Here is a 21,764-nt window from a genome sequence, read left to right as displayed (position 1 = left end):
TTTTCTGTTGCCTGCTTCGTGGGGCAAGCAGAAGGCGAAGGAGTTTTGTGGAGGCACTGCCACAACTGCACTTGAGCAGCTGCAGCGAAGTTGACGTCGACGCCAACGCATGTGCACCACCCTTAACCGCCCCCTAACCCACCTGACCCTCACCCTCACCCACACCCCCCCACCCCCTCTCACCAAACAGTCAAAGCCTTTCACAATCAACTATTGTTGATTTCTCCTACGAAAGCCAGCAGGCAGCTCCAACTTCTCGCGCATTGTTTTTGCCCAGCCACCCCAAAAGCCACCCCCTAGCCACCCACCGAATGCCACCTCCCCCTTTTTGGGGGGTGGGGGGAATGGTGTTGTAGGCGAACGACGAAACGGTAATATCCTTGTGTTTGGTGGAAGGAAAAAGGAAGTGGATAATACATCCGTCCTTGTTGCTTCGTGTCACCCACTAAAAAGGCGATGCCACTTCTGGAAGCTCTGCCGCAGGAGCAGCACGAGCGGCAGCAGCAGCGGCTGCATTGAGTGGCCCGCGAGGGAGACAGCACTATGGTGTGCGCTGCGGGAAAGAGACGGAGTCAGGGGTCCTGCGGCATGTCCTTAGTCAAGTGGAAATGGTAACCTCCTACCAAAAAAGCGAGAGAGAGAGAGTGAGCTTGAAAAGCTCTAGGGTTTCGCTACTCAATATTTAAAACTCAAAACCATAGAGATCATTAGAAATGGGGTTTTTAAATATGAAAATCTGGGCATTCTCTGGGCTTCCCAGCCATTTGTAAAAAGCTTTTCCAGAGCAAAGCTTTCTGCAGGCCACACCCCTACTCAATGCTGATTGGTGGAAGCCAAACGAGGGGGTGGCTGTGGATTAAAACCCTAAGTATATCCTGCCGAGGCAGCGGCAGCGACAGAGGCAGCAACACAGCCAACAGCAACCAGACCAACCCAGACAGACAGATAGATACACACCCGGGCAGCGAACCACCCACCACCCACCGAGCCAACCAACCAGCCACCCCCAAACGGCCGCAAAAACCTAGCTAAGGGTTGGAGGAGGCAGGACGATGGCAGGACGCAGGCAGGATATGCGCGATTTGACGACGGAATGAAATCAATTGTTACGCTGCCGTGCCACAGATCGGACGCAATCCGGTGTCAGTGCTCAAGCCCGATAGTCCTGGCCACTCCGAGCATCCTTTCTTAGTCCCACTTGGTGATTTACGCGACTCACTCGTTTCACGCTGGGCCTACCCACACACAAATATACAAAAGCCACAAGGACCTTAAAAATATCACGTATACGTGCGGGGACATTGACACATATAAATCAGTTGGACACGCGAACGGCAGGCAGGTCGAAAAGTGCATTGGAAAGTTCGGGCGGAAGTCGAGGTGTCCGGTAAACGGTAACCGGTTCCGATCGTCACTTTTCCCGTTCCTGTTCCCGTTCCTTTTCCTGTTCCGCTGCGCGTCGCTGCCGCTGCCCGTTCTGGCCCTTTTTTTAAACAAATTCAATTGCGGACACCACTTGGCGACGTCTCCGTCTCCGTGTTATTAGTTTCCGGCCTCCGGCGACCAATTTACCGCTTGCCAAATAAAAAAAAAAAGACAAAAAATTTTGAAAAACACACAGAGAGTGCGAAAAGGACAGATACCGAATACCAAATAGCAATTTGAATTTGAATTTCCCACTAATTGTTGTGTGTGTTTTGGGGGGGGAGTGGAACGACAGCCAACCGAAAAAACCCAAAGAGCCACAATGCTGGACATCAAGTCCTCCGCCGATTACTTGTCACGCTCCACGGGCAGCTTCAGCAACTTCTCAATGCTCTTCGCAGGTGAGTGGGCGGTGTGTGATCCAGCCCGACCGTCGGCCACCTGGAATCCAAGTAATTAGACCAAGACCAAGTGTAGTTCTAGCCCCCTAAGATACTGCCGTCGGCTGACTGATGGATCGCACTTCTTGTGGCTTTAATACTTACTAAACCAACTGGTTCTCCTCTTTTGCAGATTCCTCGTACAAATCGTCGTGGGGCTCCCACAGTTCGACACAATCGCAAGGTGAGTTCTGATCAAGTAATAGTTTTAAAGGAAATTTAAGTTGGTATTTAGAAAAAGGTTTTCCCTTGCAAAAAGTAATTGATTTATAAGAAACAACTGATAGCAAAGTGAACTTCTATCATTTATAACTATATCAAATTCCATAATAGCACCTAAAAAATTCTTTTAAACAGTTAACATCTATCATCTCAGTTATTATCAAATTCCATTCCATCTTCTAAAAAATCCTTTGAGCAAAATAGTGATAAATTGAACCTTTATAGTAATACATAAAATAGAACACAAACCATTAAAAATATTGTTATAGAGACAACTAAAAGCGAGGCAAAGATATAAGTTTTATTTAATTTAGGTACCTGACTGTGTTTGTTTTTTCTGAAACCTTATTTCATTTCACTTAATTTCTTTTACCAATATTTTTTTTAATAATCAAGGTTGTGAACTCAATGCCTTTATATAAATATTGTTCATAAATGAGTGTAAGTGAAAAGTTTCAACTCTTTTACATACCATCTTTGATTTAATCACGGATTTTTATTGTGTTTCCAAAATATTCCTTACTCTATTGTCCACAAAGCAAATAGAAAAGTACTATTTTTTCTGAGATATTAATTTTCAAATTGGTTCTTATCCTTTGGCATGTGTATCTTTACAAAGGCTATTACAATCCCTAACGCAACTCCTTTTAATGGCCATAAATCCCCAAAAACATGACTAGTTTGCAAAGTTTCAATGATCACAAATTGCTATAAAATATACTCAGAAAGTTCTGCGCCAAGCCCGAAATTACAGCAAATTATGTCCCACAAGGCAGGCACTCAAGGAACCCAAAAATAAACATTAAATATGCAAAACACACATACGACATGGAGTTCGAAACCAAAAGTGATGGCAATTCACACGAACCGAAGCCAGTGAAGCATGCAAAATGTGCGCCTGATAGATGTATTCAAGCAAATCAACGAGCCATCAATGGAATATTGACAGACATTTCGGTTGGGGGTACAATATAGATAAAGGCCTGAAAAAGGTGTGGACTACACGTGTACCAGGGGTTGCGACTCGTTGAATGGATGGTTAGTGAAGCGAGCAGAGGGGTTAAGGGCTATTAGGCTAGTTATAGTTATGGCTCACACTAATTGAAATTATATTGTCCTTTGACACCCACTCCAAGAAAAAAAGGACCTACGCCTAGAGCGGTTTTAAATCTGAGAAATTCCAAAATGTTTTTCACACTCCGTGGACGACAGGAACAGAGACAGAATTTCAGCTTGGCTGAGCGCATTTAGCTGCTGGCCATTGATGACATCTAAATTGTGCACAGCCCGAGTTGCTGCTCAACTCTAGTTAAGGCTGGAACCTGCACCACCGAGCCACCAAGCCACCGAGCCACCGAGCCACCCATCTCCACCACAACTTGCCAACCCAACCACCTCCCGCTGCTGCTGCAATCGGTCGCCTTTTGTGCTCTTCGCAGTTGAGTGGCCACGCAAAGCGCAAAACCAAAAATGTCATATGAAAAGTTGTCGTTGTTGCTGCTTTTTTAGCACAATAAGTGACAACGAAAACAACAGCGGGCGGTGCATGAACCACCCAGAAAATATAATGCCCTCTACAGAGCGAAAAAATCAGTGAAAAAGAGCTTCCGTTAAATGCTATATAGATTATAGGTTCGATTTCTCAATGTCAGGTTAAGGTTCTAGTCGTTTATCTGTTGGATAAGATGCTAACATAAAGTTAAATTGCTACGAAGGACAGATTCACATATCTTTTTCTGATTTTTATCGAAACAGCAATTTAAATCAACGAAAAATGTTAACCTGACTTTGAGAAATCGGCTGTAAATTGGAAAAAAACGATTTCAAAGAAATGATAGGGTCAAAATTTCTTCAAAAGTAACATATCAGATTTATGTTAGGCATTAAAGTATTTTAAAAATGCATTAGAAAGCAAATAAATTTTATGAAATGGTTACGGGTTTTAATACAGTTTGACAGACGGTTAGTTTGACAGTTTCCTCTGAACATCAATTATTTAGGGCATCACTGATCTTCCAAATTCTTCTATTTAGGAACTTGATAACCTCAAAACCCCATCCAGTCCCACCTTTTTTTTCCTAGTGTACTTCCCAGAGTCCTTGGTGTTTCAATGCGCTTGCGGCTTTAATTTTATTCGAGTATGAAGCGTGAAGTTTGCCACACAACTTGAACGCGCAGAGATTGTAAATTGAATTGCCAGCGGCATTGTTTTCGCTCTTTGCAATCATATTCCATTACGAGCAGGCCGAGAGATCCTGCGAAGCGATGCTCATGTCACAGTTGTCCTGTGTCCTGCCTTCGGGCACCATTTCGCCCCATCCAGGCGGGTTCTTTGATGCCAGCCCAGAGATAATGTTTGTGTTGCGGTTGAGTTGACGATTGCCTTTGATTGTTCGACTGAGAGTGTTAACTGACAGGGCCGACAGGTTTTTAATTTAACAATTTGAATATATTTAAACGCGTTTCTCCAATGCTTTCGCTTGCAGGTTACAGCTCGAACGCCTTGGGCATCAAACATGATCCGCACTCACAACTACGGCAACCTGGTGAGTACTCTGAAAATCTGGTTATATCTTATAAGGTGCTTACAAATACGAGAGGCGAGTTTTTTTTGTGATACTAAAAATACATTTTTAAAAATATATTTTCCTAACAATAATACATTTATTAACATCTTATAATAATGTCGAGGACAACATCCATAAAAAGTACAATATTTTTGGTAGCGAATACATCATTACACTTATAAAGTGTACGATATTTTTGGTACCGAATACAACATTACACTTATATAGTGGCAAATCTATATCCATGAGTATTAGATCCAAATACCCCTCTAGTGTTCGATATCATATGAAGTCCGTTACACATTTAAATGAAAATCACACATAAACTTCGATCTGTCAATATCAAGTATATGTTTCTCTCCGTTAAACCTCAAGCAAACTTAAGGCTATGAAGTGCAGATGCTTCAGCCCACGTGCCACATTGTTCAGCCTAAAAACCAACATAAACAGCCAGCAGGACAGATCTCGAAAAAAGCAGAGTGTGCGGCTCAAAATACGAAACGAATTCTGTTGGCCAACACTAATAAAGTTTGGCCATTGTGTGTATCGAACGCGCGCTGCAAGTGCCACTCGACGAGTCCTGTGGGCTGCGAGTCCTTTTTTCCAGCCTGCTACCCTCCGGCTTTAAAATTCATTCGAATTCACTTCGAGAGCGAAACCGAAACCGAAACAGAAACTGAAATCGAGCAAATACTGTCGCAGAATCAAAACCTTAAATACGCCACTTGAGCAATGGAAATGGTAATGGAAACAAAAGTGCCGAGCGGTGGAATTGAAGCGTAATGGAAACAATTGAAGCTGCCATAAAGGATTCTCAATTAGAGGGTGATGCGGGGAGGTAGGGGGGCAGGGGAGGAGGAAGGATCCGCAGACCCAGACGCACTTGGCTTGGCTTTTGTTGCTGTCAAATTTGACGGCCGTGGTTGAATAAGACGCGTGCCAGTCGGGGGGCAGTTTTTTCGCTTTTTTCGGGGCATTAAGGCTGTTGAGAGAACAAAGCTGGAGCCGAAGAAACTGTTGGCAAAACAATGGCCAGGACACAGGACTCAAAGTTACGACAAAAAAATACTCAAATAAAACAAGCCAAGGAGCGGCGGAGGACTCTGGCTAGATGATGCGAATTACGGACAATTGTGCTATATGTCTGGTGTCGGTCGCGGTGCAATCAGAGTAACCTTTCTTTTCCCTAAATGCAACACACAAAAAAATATTTGCCTTTAAGTATAGAAACTCCCAGGTTGCTTACAATTTAAAATGCATATTAAATTTGAGTTAAAGCAGAAAAAAAAATTATAATAGTCAAGGATAAAAACAGTCATAAATGTTTTAATGAATTTATTTTGGAACTATACTCTGAAAATTTAAATTAAAATTTAAAATTAAAAAAAAATCAATTCAATCTCAAAATCTTATAATATAAAAGGTTCACGAAAAAAAAATTGAGAGCTCTTTCATCGTAAACAATAAAAATATCGCTTCATGTCGAAAGACAAGATCAAGAGCCCTTTCGTCTTGATTTCAAGAACGCTTCTCCTCGAAAAAATGAGAAAATTCTCAAATTATGAAATTTCGATCTTGGCTTTCTTAATATCTCAATTTTTTCCGATCTTTTATTTTAACTACTTCATTATCATTATTTCCTTGCTTTCCGATAAAGGCTTTTTATTTTGCTATTTTTTTTGGTACTATGCAGATCCGTATTCTGAGTGTAGCCGCTCTTACACACATACACACACTCACACAGCTAGGCTTTTGCAACGAGCAGGAAACTCGCGCCGGATAATAAGTGAAATGGATATTTCGAGTGTGAGTGTGTGTGCAAGTGCACTCGACAAATGCGCGCAAATGAAGCATCTGCAGGCAGGCACACACACACACAGAAAATATACCTATATATAAGGATATATGGCCATATAGTGAAGGCTTTTCACAGTTTTCTGGTAATGCATTTCATTTCGTCAACGGAAACTAAAACTTGCCTTTTGTATTTGCCATAAGAACGGTCGGCACCCTTCATTAAGATATTTGCATAAAGAACCGGTACTAATGCCACGCTTTCCATTTCCATTTGCTTTCCACCCTCTCCGCAGATCCATATCAAATGTTCGGACCCACCAGCAGCAGACTGGCCAGCTCAGGTGAGTGGAAATCACAAAAGCATAAAGATGCAGGTGCCGCGATTAGTTTCCCCCGATTTCCCGCGATTGCCACGTGACTAAGCTCCAACCCCCAAGGGAAAACACTTCGACCTCCACCGCCCGCAGTTCATTATCATATCAATTTCTGGCCGAGATTCGACTTAGTCATTGCCCAGACGGGCGACCCTAACAAATTAACCCATTGCATGCGAGTTTAACCCTTTTCGGCGGGCTCCCTCCGCCTTTTCGGGGTGCAGTTTTCTAATTTATGCGAAAGGTGTTTTCCCAAATTTATTGCATCGCTTTATGCTATAGTGTGTGTGTGTGTGTGTGAGGGGCGTGTCCTGGCAATTGTTTTTTGCAGCTCCGACTTTTCGTTTCATTCATTGCTTGGGAATTGTCTATTTTCTGGGCACGCGCCCTGTCTGAAATCCGGCAAAAATCCATTAAAAAGAGTTGCGAACCCAGAGAAAGGCTCCGTCAAAGGGTTTCGACGGTGGGCGTTTCCCTTATGGATTTGATAAATTGGTCAATGGATGTGTTCTTTTTTTCTCACAAAGCCTTTGGCTTAAATGACCATGAGAAAAAGTGATTGGATTCATTAAAACTATAGCTTAAATAGGGTTTCGTATCATCTAAATTAGGCAACTAGGTTTTCCCAGGCTGGCAAAATATAACGCAATAATGTTAAAAGATTGTGGACAAAATTACATTTCATAATAATAATAGATTCTTAATAATAGGGGAAAAAATGTTAAAAGACTCAAACATTTTGTATAACAAAGAATATTTTACTTTAACAATTTATAAATGTGTTGCTAGCAATGCAAAGCTAAACTAGCCTACAAATCAATCAACTTTCTCAACCAACTAACGTAAAACAAGCAGTTAACTGTGTTTCAATTATTATTAAGATCTTAATCTGAACATAATTTTTACCTAAAAGACATTTAAAATGCTAACAAAATTCGATAGGCAAGCGTTTTAAATTATTAAGCCGAAAGTTAAACTAAATTTAGGGCAAAATAAAATAATAATTTAATGTGAGTGCAAACAATGCCCCCTTCTTTGAACTCTTTTGTGCCTTTTTTGCTAAATTTTCCCTGAAACGAAAGTCACTTTCAAAATGGTGTTCAATGCCTCTGACCAGTTGCCAGGCAAAATCAATAATTCCTATTGATCCTGCGCTGGGGCAAGCTTTTCACGCCGCCATTATGGTGGCTCGGGCTTTGGCCGGGGCTCCACCCACCATTGCCAATGCCCCAAGTGGGCTGAAACCACCCAGGCCACCTCCCCACCACACTTTTGCACCATCGAAACATGGCGCTCGAACGGAATTAGCATAAAAACCCAGACGCCCAACATTTTCCGGCGCGACATTTACACGAATCCAGCCCTCTCGCTCTATCCACCTCATTGTTTCTCTCTCTCTCTCTTTCGATTGTTTGTTGTGCGGTTTAGGTTTATGGGGGTTTTTGGTTTAGGGTTTAGGCCGTTGCCAAGAGTTGGCTATAAACTTCAACTTGAAGTTGGACGCAAAAGCTCACTGAGAAAAACCCACACACACCATGGAAACACAATGGTACCATGGTGCGCTTTCGCTTTTTGGGTGGCAAAAATGCTGTTTTTGATTAATTATGGCTTCCTCTCGACACGGAACCGCTTTGTTAGCCAGGTCCGGCCAGCTGGCCAACACTTGACATGCCACACTCATTTGCATATGTGCATATGCAGGCCGCATGAGTGATAAAAAAGGGAAACATGAGATTGCCTTAGTTGTAGCAGTAGTTGCTGCATAACTAAATAAGCCAGGACCAAACTGAAGTTTTCTTAATTATGGAAACAACGAGAAAAAAATGTGTTGAGATCAAAGAACTGGCCAGGCTAATTGCTTCCGGTCTTACAACTTTTTTTCCTTCTTAGCCCTATTAAATTAAAATTCTTTTTGGATCACAAACTTTAACGCCTTGCTGACACTCCTTGGCGGGCAATTAAAACACTTTAGTTAGCTTTTGTTGGCTGCTAATAGCGTGTCAATTGGCCAAGTGGCCACGCCCTGTTTTCCCATTGACTCGGTGTCTTCTGCCCGGCCAACAATTATCATTCATCATCGTCAGTCGGCGGAGAATCGTCGTGTTGGCACTTAACACATTCACTTGGCCATGATTTGCAATTAACGCAATATTCATGACGTTCTCACACATGAGCAGCCCTAAGCCACCACCCAAAAGGTCCCCTTTCCTTTTCCCTTTTTTTCTCAACTCAAGTTTTCCCAACCACCCCATGGAGTGTCCTTTTTTGTGTATTTCGCCTGACAGCAAACAGAGAGAAAGGAGCGATTGTATTCCCTCGTATTCGTCCTTTTGCTTCCACGGCCTAATTGCCAAATGATTAAGCGATTTATGATGTCTGCGTCGAATGCGTAGCAAATTCAGCGCACAATATACAATCATAATTCTGTAAATGTTTCAGCACGCACAATAGAAAAAGCTAAGGGCTGAGGGAGTGGAGTTAAGACAGAAAGTCAAAGTTCAAATGGGGCTCTACCATGATATGGGTGAATACATATTGCTGGAACCACATTTCAAAGAGCCAATAACAAAAGAAGGTGGAAAACGATAGCATTGCCTTAGAGGATTGGCTTTAGTTTTTACACAAAGTAGGTAATAAACTTCAAGAGAAGACAAGGCGTAAAAACATAAAATACAATTTAAAATAAATAAATCATGCCTTTTTTATGGAGATTTAAAGAGAATTTAGCTAAAAACTTTTAGAGGATACCAAAATTTTTACAATTCTGAATTCTAATGAAGTTTTAGAGAGAGCACAAGTTCTTATAAGCTATTAATCCAAAATAAAAGCACACTGTTTAATTTTTTTTATGATGATATATGAATTCCTTTCTTTGTTTAAAAATGGTTCCAAGAGAATACTTCCAAGAAACCACCAATTTTTTACTAATTCAAAATCCCAGCATGGTTCCTCCCAAGTGAAAGTGCAAGCCATGATATCTCCGAGGCTTCCCGGAGGAGCTGCTCCATGCCACTTCCATTACACTTACATGCAATGCCATTTCCGTTGCGCTACACTTCTCTTACAATAATTCGAGGCAAGCGTCATAGATTACCCCCGTGGTCTCAGTTATTTATAGAGGGGGGATACCCACTTTGGGGGCTCTCGGATTGCGTTTCGATTCCCTGGCCAGAGGACCGGGCAGGAAATGCTTTATGGGGCCTTTGCATGCCACAAAATGCTTACATTTTTGGCCACATCCCCGCAGCTGTAGTTAATTTAAGCCCGAAACGCCAAAAGGATATGCTCTTTTGATGGACATTTAGGCAGGCCAAAAATACCCACATTAAATGTCTCAATACGTACGAATCACAGAGGTCATTACTCATATTATCCGTTTCCCATTTACCATTTCCCATTCCAGGCTCTGGCCAGATCCAACTGTGGCAGTTCCTGCTGGAGCTGCTCTCAGACTCCAACAACGCCAGCTGCATCACCTGGGAGGGCACCAACGGCGAGTTCAAGCTCACCGATCCCGACGAGGTCGCCCGCCGATGGGGCGAGCGGAAGTCCAAGCCCAACATGAACTACGACAAGCTCAGCCGCGCCTTGAGGTGAGTTTCATATTAATACTTGATTTTTAAAAATTTTAACGTACCGATAAAGATGTTCCACCTATGGGAGTTATGAGCCTTAATCGTCTTATGACAACCGAATCTTAATATCGTATCACTAAAATATATTCTATAATTTAAATAAAAAAAATAAAAAATAGCATATTAAAAGTTTTGCAAATTAAAGATCATATCAACGAAAAAAAATGATATATAATGAAAATACCGCCCTTCTATATTATCAATTTTATTATCTACTTTTAAATTTGTATAGTTTCCCATTTCTTAATAACGAACCTAATAAACGAACTCATTTTTAAACAGATTAAAGTACTATCCAAATGTCTGCCAAACATTCTATTAAAAAAATGACCTTTTTTAGGTCTTGTGTTTAAACAGAGAAAAAATCGGTTATCTTTTTTTTAAATACGAGAATGGAAACGTTGTTATGTCACAAATTAATCCACATACAAAAAATAGTTCGATTTCGGATTATATCCTAACCACATGGGGTTGTTTTTCCTTGTGCACTGAAGTAGACCCTAATTAGCCGATATCTGTGCGTCAAAATGCGAGCATGTGTGCAATTTGGTATTGGGCTCATCAGTAAATGATTTGTCCCTGCACTGATTAGCCGATTTGATGGCTAAACAGCCAGAAAATCACCCAAAAAACTGGCCAGCTAATCCACTGGCTGGCCAAGACTTTGGCCCACTTGATTGTGTGGGCGTGGCAGGTCGTCACAGAAATTCAATCATAAATTGTTCCCTTGGACCGAGCGGGAATGTAATCAAAAATCCAATAAATTCGAAATCTAATTGCAGGAGAACATAACTCGATTTCGAAATCTGGAGCTGCAGCATTTGACAGAGCCGTGTAACATATGCACAAACTATTTGTGCAACGGTCAATTTGCTGAATAAACATGACCAGGGCCGAGTTGGCCTAATCCACAGGGCGAAGAACCCTTTTAGACGGCTCCTTGAAACTGTCACTCGCAATCAAACGAGTGCCAATGGAGCGAATTCAAGTGGAAAAGTCCTGACAGCCAATTTGCAACATGCTCGGCTCACACATGTAAATAAAATGTAAAAAGTCTAGAAAAAAGCAGGCAACAACAAAGGCCGAGGGGGTTGGGGAATGGAATCCTTTTTGATGTGCAGGAAGCCTCAACATGTCTGTTCTTTTTGCGCATTTCAACTCAATTGAACACAAGAGACATCATCGCCGTTGGCTTTCATGTTTGCTCAGAAATGCGAGAGTGTGTGGGTGTGTAAATTAACACTCAGCCCGGCCGGGATAAATATCCTTCACTCACACACACACACGGACATCCAAGACACCCAATCACCCACACAGCCGCACAGCAAGGACAAGTGCTTTAATGCTTCATTTGACATGTTTATTCACAGCCAGCTGGCCTTTTGTTGGCCTGGTCTGGCCCGTCCTGGCCAATCCTCGAAATGGGTTTACTTTAATCCTTTTCTCTCCATGCAGTTATCCTTGCTCCCTGATTGTGCTCCTTTGTCCTTGGCTCATCAGTCATTGATTGGCTTTGATTGTCTGTGCAAAGAGCAGCGGCATTCAGGCCACTTTCTTCTTTTGCTCTTTTGCATTTTCCCCCCCGTCAGGCTTTTGTTTTTGCTGCTTTTAATTTATGGCCGTAATTGGCATAATTTATGGACGTTGGAAAAAAATGAAAGAAAGAACTCAACTGCACGCATTATGCCAATTTGCATTGATGCATTGAAATGTTTGCTCCGCCTGCAACGCTTTGTTATTTTATTTCCAATTTTTTTTTTCACTTGTCTGGCGGAAGTTGTGGACATTTTAAAGCGTAACAATAAACGAGCAATATGCAGGAGGAAGGGGATATTTAAATTGCCATTTGAATGTGCTTTAAAAAGTGCGAAACTGGCCAACTTAATGAAAAGAAATCGCCGGCTAACCCTCGAATGTAAACAAATTTCGCTCGAATTTCTTGGCCGTCTGCCCGCCCACATTATTTTACCCCTTGCCAGAATTTCTATTTGCGTTTGGACACAAGGCGTTGTCATTTAATTGCTGAACAGAGTCCGAAAAGGGAGCTGCGCCTGGGGAGCGGCACTAAAATCGCTTAATGTCAGCAAATTAACTTAAAACGCATAAAGCGAGCATTATTCTGTAATTATTTATGGTCCATCTGGGGGAGTCCCTGCTCATCTCAGCTTTTGTTTGACTTTCCCACATTGAGATCATGAAAATGGTCAGCAGAAGGAGTAGCTTTACTATTTGGGGGTTGATTGCTTAGGTTCAAAGTCAATTTTATGGGTAAGGTTGTAATAGTGTTAAGTAATAATGAAGAATCAGAGAAATTCATTCTAGTCTCATGTCTGGATTCTGTTCAAATAGTGCAGATTCTTGGTATTTACAAAAATAGCGTACAATTACTAAAAATAATAAGCCTTATTAGTATTATAAAGAATTTAAAATTTGATATCTTAAGTTAAATATCACAGAAAAATATATTATCCAATAAATGTTCAAGGTAACATAAATAAATTTGTTTATTGACCACTTTCTCCCACTTTCTCTTCCAGGTATTACTACGACAAGAACATAATGACCAAGGTGCACGGCAAGCGGTATGCGTACAAGTTCGACTTCCAAGGCCTGGCAGCCGCCACTCAGCCGGCGGCCAGTGATCCCACCTACAAGTACCAGAGCGACTTGTTCATGACACCATATCACCACAGCGCCAAGCTCAGCTCGTTCATGAGTCCGCACCACGGCATGACCTCATCATCGGGTAAGCACACGTTTGCGAAATCCCTATAAGGAACTATCCATAACTCATTCATATAGCTTCGATAAATGTGAAACCATTTAAATTATTTATGTGTTTGCAATGAACTCTCCATTCTTAATTTACTAAAATAAAAATACTTATATTCCATGGAATTATTTATAAATTATGTTAATTATATGTGTTAGACAATAGCCCACACAAGTTCTTAAACGGAAATGCGCGGATTTATAACGCATAATAACTGAAAGAACTGAAAGTGAAACCATTTAGACGCAAACATATTAGCGAACTATTACAAATACTATTTCTATACAATAGAATCAATAAATTTAGATTCAATTTAAAAGCAAAGAATGAAAAAGCAACTTTTGACATGGACTAAAAAAATTATGTTTAGGGTTTAAATCTGAAAACAATTTTTTTATAAATGGTACAAAATCCATATTTTTAATAATACAATTTTCTGAAAAGGTGAAAACTGTGACTAGAGAATTTCCATATTTAGAATTACGTTTCCAAACTCTATCTAAATGGAACCTCTCTTTCTTCCTTTCTTCTAGCCTCAATCTTCCCGTCGGCCGCCTCATGGGGCAACTGGGGCAGCCCGGCCACTAACCTTTACCAGCCGCACTCTATGAGCCACGTGACCCCCTCCCACGTGGCGCCCCACCTGAGCAGCTATCCCCACTACGCATGACCATCATCGTCCGGTGGCGCCTTCTAATATGAGAGCAACGCCATCGCCAGTGCCTCGGGCATTGGCGGCGGCACGGCCTCGTCGGGCGTGGGCATCGGCGGAGTGGGCGGCGGCGGCGGTGGAGGAGGCGGTGGTGCAGGTTCCTCCGGTGTCACCACGGGCGTGGGCTCCACCTCGAGCAGCACAGCCAGCAGCGGAGCAGGAGGAGGCGGCGGAGGAGGTGGCGGCGGTGGCACTGTCATGAGTGGCTTTTCCAGCAATGGCAACCTGAATGGATCCCATGTCTCAAGCAGCGGTGGATCGTCCAGTGTGAGCAACAACCTCAACATAGCCACGGCCACCTTGACAGCGACTCCGGCTCATGCCAGTGCGGGATTCGGGACAATTGGAGGACTCAGTGTGGCCGGAATGGGCGTGGGCGTTGGGGTGGGCGTGGGCGTGGGGGGTGGCAACTCGACGCTCAATTCGCTGGTCGTGGGCAACCGCCTGATGAACAGCAGCCTGCCCACGCTGCTCAAATGATGCCACTTGGAGAAGTTCGGGCTGACGATGGGTGCTGGGCCTTCGCCGCCGGCTGCCACGCCCGCAGGCGAAAATATACCGCCGTACCACCATCACGGGCATCCCGCCCACACCGGACTTCCAGGACACGCCGGCAACTACGGGGCCAACGAGCGGGCCCTATACGATTATCTGGACATGAAGAGCGGCGAGCAGGCCACGTTTTTACTGTAGATGCAATGGCAACACTTGTAACCAGAACCACCAGAAAAGATCCAAACAACAAACCAACAAACAAACACAAAAATCGAAACGAAAAGCAGGCAGCAAAAGTATTTGCAGCGGATTTTATTCATAGGTACTTAGCGAAAAAGAAAACCCATAACTCCTAACCCGAAAAAGAGAAAAACGGAGAAACAAAACAACCCCCAGCTAAATATTTTACGAGTGTGTGTGAGTCAGTGAGTGAATGATTCGTTGTTGCTCTAGGGTTAGGGAACTAACATTCCACTAATATACGATATAGTTGGCATTCGAAGCTAAACCAAACTCTAAGTGTTTTTAGTGTACCAAGGACTAACTCTTTCCTTAAATTCAAAACAGAACTTTTCCAGGCTAAGACTTCGAATAGTTCTAGTATTCTCCAATTGTTGTTAGCATTTTGTGTGTGTGAAGCATTTGTAAATAGCAAAATAACAATATCATCCTCCAAATAACGTTCAGCACAACAGTGAATGTCTAGTTATAAAAGTTTGCCACATTCTCACTTCAATTTACGATTTGTATATAAATATTTGCCTAAGTGTAAAAATGTTTAGAACGTAAAGTAGTTTATTTGTGGTTCATTTGAATTAATGCTTAAATTCGGTTTTACGTTTACCAATTTTCGTTTATCGCTTATCGTTTCGAGATGGTTGACTGTGATAGTTGATTGTACAGTTAAAACTCTTACATATTTTTTAAATACCAAATTACAAACGAATAAATATTAAAATAAATTACGAGTACGTATTAATCCCAAGTCTAGACATACTATATATTTGTGTGTAAAAAACAGAAAACTTTCTAAATTGTAAGTCAAAGTTTAACTATAATAATACGAGGCGAATATATATATATATATATATGAAAATTTAAATGTGTGTAACTATGTGTATTTACCAAATCGAAATACGACAAAAAGCGAACTAACCGTTAACGATCTAAGTGTATACAATTTTAAATTCTGAATGTAAACTCTACGAAGCGGAAACCAATATAAAAACAAAAAATCAGCGATGCCCACACACCGAAACCCTCTAAGAATTTAGTTAATTTAAGGCGAAAACTTTCAACAAAAATAAAACCCAATTCAAAAAGGACTCGATTCTTATCTGTTAAACGTGGTATTTATTGGGAAAATTAACAAGATTTGTTATGTACAGCAGGGGGGAAAATGGTGGCTACCCTAGACTTGGACTAATCCGCTGCAGAATCAGCGGCTACTGCTCCTGGTTGAACCATTTGAACTCGTAGTGCTTCAGCGAATTCTCCTCGGGCAGCGCCTCCTTGGCGTCCAATTTCCGCCAGCTAACGTGCGGCTGGAATCCAAACTCGTTCGCAATGTACTCGATGGTCCGCTGCACTGCATCCTCACCGATGGCGAAGTAGCTGCCCTGCTTGTCACCATTGCGACCGCCGGTCTCCTCGTGTCCATTGTAGTCCAGGATGTACTTAAATTTGTACAGATCTCCCGTTGCTCCAGAGGCACTTCCGCTTCCCGATCCAATTCCTCCGCCAAAACCAGAGGCTTTGCTTCCACCACCGACTCCTCCAAGTCTAGATCCTGACGAGCTTCCACCACCGACTCCTCCAGGTCCAGATCCTGACGAGCTTCCACCACCGGCTCCACCAGGTCCAGATCCTGACGAGCTTCCACCACCGACTCCTCCAAGTCTAGATCCCGACGAGCTACCGACAGCGGAACCTCCAGTTGGCTTGCTTCCTCCGGAAACTCCCAATCCAGATCCTAGTGAGCTTCCTCCAGCTGAAGCACCAGATGCCTTGCTTCCGCCTGAACCTCCTACGCCGAAAACACCCCCAGATCCTCCAGTTGGTGATCCTCCAGATCCTCCCGCAGGCGCTTTTCCTGCAGAGAAGCTTCCACTGTTTGCTGAACTTCCGGTTGGTGAGTTGGCTGACACTCCAGAAATTCCCGCAGTGGTTGCTGAATCTGATCATAAACACAAGGGAAATTTAGTAAGGACTCAAGCCATACTGTAGAAGCTGTGTAGAACTCGTGTAAGATATCTAAGTGCAACATTTTACCACTAGGTGGCTTTGAGTTGTAGTATTTTTTGGTATACATACATTTAACAGTATTCAATTGAATTTGTACAAATTACGCATAAAATAACAAAAATAGTTTTTAAAAATACTTTTTTTTGAATTGAGAAACTGGTAATAGATTTTTAAGAATTTCTATGATTAATAGCTTCTATGATTATGACTTTTAAATGAAATCATAAATCAATTATTACTTTATCAACTCAACAAAGAAAATCAATAGGTATACAAATAAAAAAAAAATTATCTAGAAAATGTCCTAAATCATTAAATAATTTAAATATTTGAACCAATATTATCCCCCCAATTTGGCTTACTCAAAAGAAGTGCTTGGTGTGGGTTCTGTGTGAGTGTGGGCTGTGCCTTCGAACGAGCCACTGTTTTCGCAGAGGCAACTCCGGATCGAAGGATGTTTCTTATATCAGCACTTGGTCGTTGTCCTACGGATTGAACATAGCTGGCAAGCGGAAGGTTGGCATTATCATCTACAGCGAAGATTTTCACTTGACTGGCAGGCACCGATGATGGGGCAACAAGTGGCTGATTGGCCAGGGCCACAGGACCTGTTACCCGGCCGGCATACTCGATGGCTTCCCTTACTGCTTCCTCGTCCAACTTGATGTTCAATGGTGGATACACTGGCGTTCCAGCCTTCTCGACCACGCCCACATTGTAGTCGATCTTTGTATTGCCACTCGATGATTGGGAATTCGAGGTCTGAGTGCTGACATGTCCGGTCACAGCGCCCTTGGTTGTGTAGTAAGTGTTTATGGCTAAGTTGAGACCAAGTGCGATGTGTTTAGTGTTTGGTGCATTCGTGTAAGTGTTGGTGCTTTGCTGTGTATCTTGGTCCAAGCCAAGACGCCTTGCCACAGTTTGGGCAATGGACTCCCGGAAGGGCAACTGCACATTCAGGCCGTAATCCGGAGAGCCCTCGGGCTTACCTGATTGAGCTGGCGCCAATGGCTGGGAAAGAGTGCGAATCTCCGTCTTGGGAGGGGACTTCTTCAGGAAACAGCCGGCACATCCTTCCGTGATGAAGGTATTCCTGGGCGGAGCCACCGGAAGCGGAAGTGGCAGGGCCTTTGGCGTCGTTGTCACAGACAGTGTCTCTGGGAAGTTAAGAAAAAACATGGTGCATGCATACAAGATCTGATATGGCCATTGAACATTGCATCAAATTGTTGAAAGAATGATCTCCAATTAAAATATCCAATAGTTATACATCTTGTTTAAGATATTAAATACAAACAAGCTGGTAAACCATGATTTTAGTTTTATTTTCTATTGATGATAAAAATATGTAATTGTAAATAGTAAGGTTTTATTAATTGATGTATCATATTTCAACATATACTGGTTTTGATTTTTATCCGTTTTTTGGCAACTTGTAAAACTACCATTAAACATTGACTACCATTAATATTTCTATAGAATCTACACCTTTATAAAAATATTACTTTTATATTATAGTTGGTGCAAAACGAGTTCGATTAAAATACTCGAAAAAGCGAAACAGGCAGAATTTCCAAATTTCAGATTTCAATTCAATTTCAACTTCCTAAGTTTTTAAATATCAATAGTTTATTGCGAAATGAATGGTTTAATTTGCAAATAAATACTATTTTTAATGTTCTGCTAATTCTTATCAAGCCATTAACGGTTAGTTATATTTGGCTCACTACGTAGCTGGAAAACCTGTTGGTTCTTAAAGGAAATAATCTTTCAGAATTCTGAGAATGTTTAATGATTTGAATTAATAAATAATAATTTTAATAAGTTGACAGGTTTCAAGTAGGATGCATTTCGAGTTCAAGAGTTATGAATTGGTTTCCAAACCGGTTATTACTCACTTTGACCGACGGGACCAGCGTAGGGATAGCTCTTCATGGAGATTATGCGAAACTTGCCCTCCTCGTCGGTGGCATAGACCGTAACATGGTATATTCCATCGGCGGTGATGAACCCAAACTCGCCCATGATAATGCCGCGTTCATCTGTGGATCGGGAAACGAGATGAGATTTGACCAAACAGATTTTGTGTTCATTTTGAATATGAATGCGAATTTTACGCCGATATGTGATTTTTAATTCGTTCGATAACCTGCCCGGACCGGCCCATAAAGATTAGGATCTAATAAACTGTATCGATAATGGCGATCATAACTTGTGAGCTGGTTTCTTAAAACCCCCACACCCGCACAAAAGACCGCCGCCCAGAACGACAGGTGCCCACGCAAGAAACATTCCTATGCTGAGAAGAATTTAATAATTTAGATGTGGATGGTCTTAAAGAGGTGCGACTCTCACCGAAGCATCCTGTCCAGCCACCCACCAAAAATTGTCATTCGAAATTCTGGCTTGTGGCCTTTGTGTCTTTAAACAGGTTTCCACAATACTGGCCAACAAGTTTTAACGGTTTGCATCAATTGGCTTTCGATTGTTTGTTTTATGTTTAATTCGAATATGGCTTCGTGTCACTTTCCCATTTGTCTAGATCGCTTTCGGCACGATTAGAAAATAATTCTTTATTAAAATTTATTCTTTTGTCGTGATCAATTTGAGAATAAATTGTTCATTGGGCTGGGCTAAGTAATTAAAACTATTAAACTCGTATCAATATAAATTATCCAAGTCTATTCTGGTTATAAAATAAAGACTAAATAAAAAACGCACAATCAAATACATTTCAATTTAGAGGGTAATAAATAACGAATTTCTTCATCTGATTAAAGTCAATATATTTATTCTCAAAAATTTAAAGGTATTAAAATTTATAATGTATCAGGGTACTTTGTAAATTCCAATTTTAAGTGAATATTTCTGAAGTTTGGCTCAGCCCAACTATATTGTTTTAAAAATTGGCTGTTTTTTATTGCCTGTCATAAAATTTAGTGTGGTCATAAAAATAAACGCCCATAAACAAATTTGGAGTTAAAAATTGTGTTTATAAAATTGGTCCTCAATTGTTTATGCAACTTTAGGAAAACCTATAATATTAAGGAAACAAATTCATTAACCTCTTTTTTTAAGCTGGGTTGTGTTAGGGTTTTTGTGTTAGCTCTTTTAGTTTTAAGCGGCACAGTTTAAATTGAGCATAACCTTCTACTCGAAGTGGTGATGTAATGCCCCTAAAACTAGACTCCATAATTGATCTAGATCAATTGATCTTGAAAATCGACAAACATTTGAATAAGAATGATTCAAACACGCCGAAATCGTGTAAAAAGCTTTGTTAGCATACCGATATCTTTTATTCTCCTTTAAAGTGTTATTTAACAAACAAATATCATTGTTGAATGCACAACAAGTTCCTGAACTAGTATAGAAATATGAACGTAATCCAATATTTCGGCCTCAACTCTGGCATTTCATATGCCAGAATTATACTTATAAATATTGAAATGCGACTGTTCTTTTAGGAATTAGCATTAGCCGAAGAAAGAAAAACCATAAATAAGGCAAACATTTGGGTATTCGGACGCGTCTACATGTTATGCTAATCGGGCGCGTTTCGTTTTCGTTTTTCAGAAAACTTTATCGCCGATTCAGCATGGAAATAAAAATCATAACGACCATGTATGCCATTTGGACAATGGTTAGCGTAAGTGGATGTGGACCCCCGGCCAGATGTGTCTGTGAAGAGTCCGCTAATTGCCATTGGAGGCTGGTATTTCAATTGCTGGTGACCTGTCGCTCAGGTGCATCGTGCACCCATCAAACGTGTATTGTGTGGCATTGCACAAGCCGCCAGTCGCACTCCGGCTCAAAAGTCAAAAGTTATGGCTTTTTTTGGCTAATGCTGGCTGCCGATGCCGATTCCGCTGCATTTGCGCATCTGCATCAAACGACACTCGAGATGACGCATCATCTATTTACATATTTCGGTTTTGGTGTCAATAAATCGACGCACAGTAGTCAAGATATGCTAATGGTATAATTAGCGTCATTAGCCAAGCAGCTCACCTCTCTTCTCCGCCCGATGCTGCTGCTCGTCGATGGTGAAGCCGAACTTGTAGGGTCGCACTGTGGTCGCTGCCGACAGGACGTGGGTCAAGGTGCACAGGAGCAGCAGCTTAAAAGGATCACCATGAGTGCCGGGGTCAAGATTAGGGCAGGGGTCAAAGCACTTACAGCACAAACGATCGCCATCATTTTGAGGCTCATTTTGCGGCCTAATTTTATTTATTTAAATTGCTCACAAAATTATTTAATTCTTCACGCCCTATTATGAACTGTCAGCGATCTCACAAACAAAAACGCATAAATAAGCGGGCGTTTATATTTTAATACAAATATAACGATTATAAATATTTGAATTTCAAGCGGACGGAACGACGCGTTTCTCACGGCGAGATTATCGGTTCGGAGCAAGCGCCTGAGAATGAAACACACCCCACGATGTTCGGCAGCGAATTGACAATGTTAATAATATTAGGTAAACATTATAAAACATTAGAAGCGGACGCGGACCTGCCGCTGCCCGTTGGCCGCGTGTGCGTGCGTATCTGTGTGCCCCGAGCTGTGTCTGTATTGGCCAAGTCCGCAAATCGCAGAGCTGGTAGCATTGGCCAGGCCGCATCACACCTCTTGAGCGTCAGCCGAGCCTGTACTCATAATTTAAATTTCATGCACTCTGCATAGTTATTTATTTGATTATTTAAACTGCTTGTCAGCCAGTTCAAGAATATTTGGTCATTTGCATCCCCGATATGTATAAGCAAAAGCGAAATCATTCTGCGGCATTGTTAGATATCATTTTCGGCTTCTATTTCTGGACTTCCTGAGTATTCTCGATCCGCATTTTTTATACAGAGCTTGAGTTCCATTAAAGGGCATACAAAATTCGTATTAAGAAACTTATTTTTCGCCAACTGCGATTACTGAATCAGAAAAATAATTTCCTCCCTAAATAAATATTTTAATGTGTGCGATTTTGTTAACTTATTTAATTTAATTTAATCGATTATTCTGATTTTATTTAAATCAGAATATAAAACATTAGCAATGAATGAAATTTCATTACTGAAGTAAA

At 41.5% G+C, this 21,764-nt stretch overlaps 3 protein-coding genes across 7 annotated transcripts in view; 2 read left to right on the top strand and 1 right to left on the bottom strand.

The window, feature by feature from the left end:
- LOC119553967 (DNA-binding protein D-ETS-3) overlaps positions 1-13,934 on the top strand; it is a 29,778-nt gene extending 15,844 nt beyond the window's left edge. For 2 of the 3 annotated variants that reach the window (XM_037864665.1, XM_037864664.1), the window contains exons 5-10: positions 1,999-2,049; positions 4,574-4,633; positions 6,745-6,792; positions 10,229-10,418; positions 12,998-13,206; positions 13,767-13,934. In XM_037864665.1, coding sequence (XP_037720593.1) covers positions 1,999-2,049; positions 4,574-4,633; positions 6,745-6,792; positions 10,229-10,418; positions 12,998-13,206; positions 13,767-13,903 — 695 coding nt within the window. In that variant the 3' untranslated portion in view covers positions 13,904-13,934. Of the gene's footprint in view, positions 1-847; positions 1,827-1,998; positions 2,050-4,573; positions 4,634-6,744; positions 6,793-10,228; positions 10,419-12,997; positions 13,207-13,766 lie in introns of those variants that run through there. The other variant, XM_037864669.1, reaches the window with a different exon arrangement.
- Positions 13,932-14,425, top strand: LOC119552518 (glycine-rich cell wall structural protein 1-like). Its single transcript, XM_037862136.1, has 2 exons — positions 13,932-13,990; positions 14,086-14,425. Exons 1-2 carry the CDS (start codon positions 13,932-13,934, stop codon positions 14,423-14,425), a joined length of 399 nt encoding a protein of 132 aa, XP_037718064.1.
- A 1,379-nt stretch (positions 14,426-15,804) lies between these two features.
- Positions 15,805-21,121, bottom strand: LOC119553965 (protein lethal(3)malignant blood neoplasm 1). 3 transcript variants are annotated; one of them, XM_037864662.1, is made up of 6 exons: positions 20,864-21,121; positions 20,696-20,804; positions 18,583-18,726; positions 17,674-17,841; positions 17,047-17,502; positions 15,805-16,616 (listed from the first exon to the last, which is right to left on the bottom strand). In XM_037864662.1, exons 1-6 carry the CDS (start codon positions 20,894-20,896, stop codon positions 15,886-15,888), a joined length of 1,641 nt encoding a protein of 546 aa, XP_037720590.1. In that variant the 5' UTR covers positions 20,897-21,121; the 3' UTR covers positions 15,805-15,885. The 3 variants fall into 3 exon arrangements, with proteins under 3 accessions (XP_037720590.1, XP_037720589.1, XP_037720591.1); XM_037864661.1 differs by having other exon boundaries at positions 17,047-17,841; XM_037864663.1 differs by lacking the exon at positions 17,047-17,502 and having other exon boundaries at positions 15,808-16,616.
- Between the last annotated feature and the right edge of the window lie 643 nt (positions 21,122-21,764).

Source organism: Drosophila subpulchrella, chromosome 3L, assembly GCF_014743375.2.
Source record: "Drosophila subpulchrella strain 33 F10 #4 breed RU33 chromosome 3L, RU_Dsub_v1.1 Primary Assembly, whole genome shotgun sequence".
Lineage (NCBI taxonomy): Eukaryota > Metazoa > Arthropoda > Insecta > Diptera > Drosophilidae > Drosophila > Drosophila subpulchrella.
Note: the sequence above shows the minus strand (reverse complement) of the source record. Positions and strands in the feature narration are given on the sequence as shown.

Excerpts from the sequence above, each read along its gene's own strand:
- LOC119552518 (XM_037862136.1), top strand. The coding sequence starts at position 13,932 with ATGAGAGCAACGCCATCGCCAGTGCCTCGGGCATTGGCGGCGGCACGG. Across the intron at positions 13,991-14,085 it reads GCGGCACGGCCTCGTCGGGC|CACAGCCAGCAGCGGAGCAG; the intron begins GTGGGCATCGGC and ends CACCTCGAGCAG.
- LOC119553965 (XM_037864661.1), bottom strand. The coding sequence starts at position 20,896 with ATGAGCCTCAAAATGATGGCGATCGTTTGTGCT. Across the intron at positions 20,805-20,863 it reads TGATGGCGATCGTTTGTGCT|CTGCTGCTCCTGTGCACCTT; the intron begins GTAAGTGCTTTG and ends GATCCTTTTAAG. Across the intron at positions 17,842-18,582 it reads CGCTGGTCCCGTCGGTCAAA|AGACACTGTCTGTGACAACG; the intron begins GTGAGTAATAAC and ends TTAACTTCCCAG.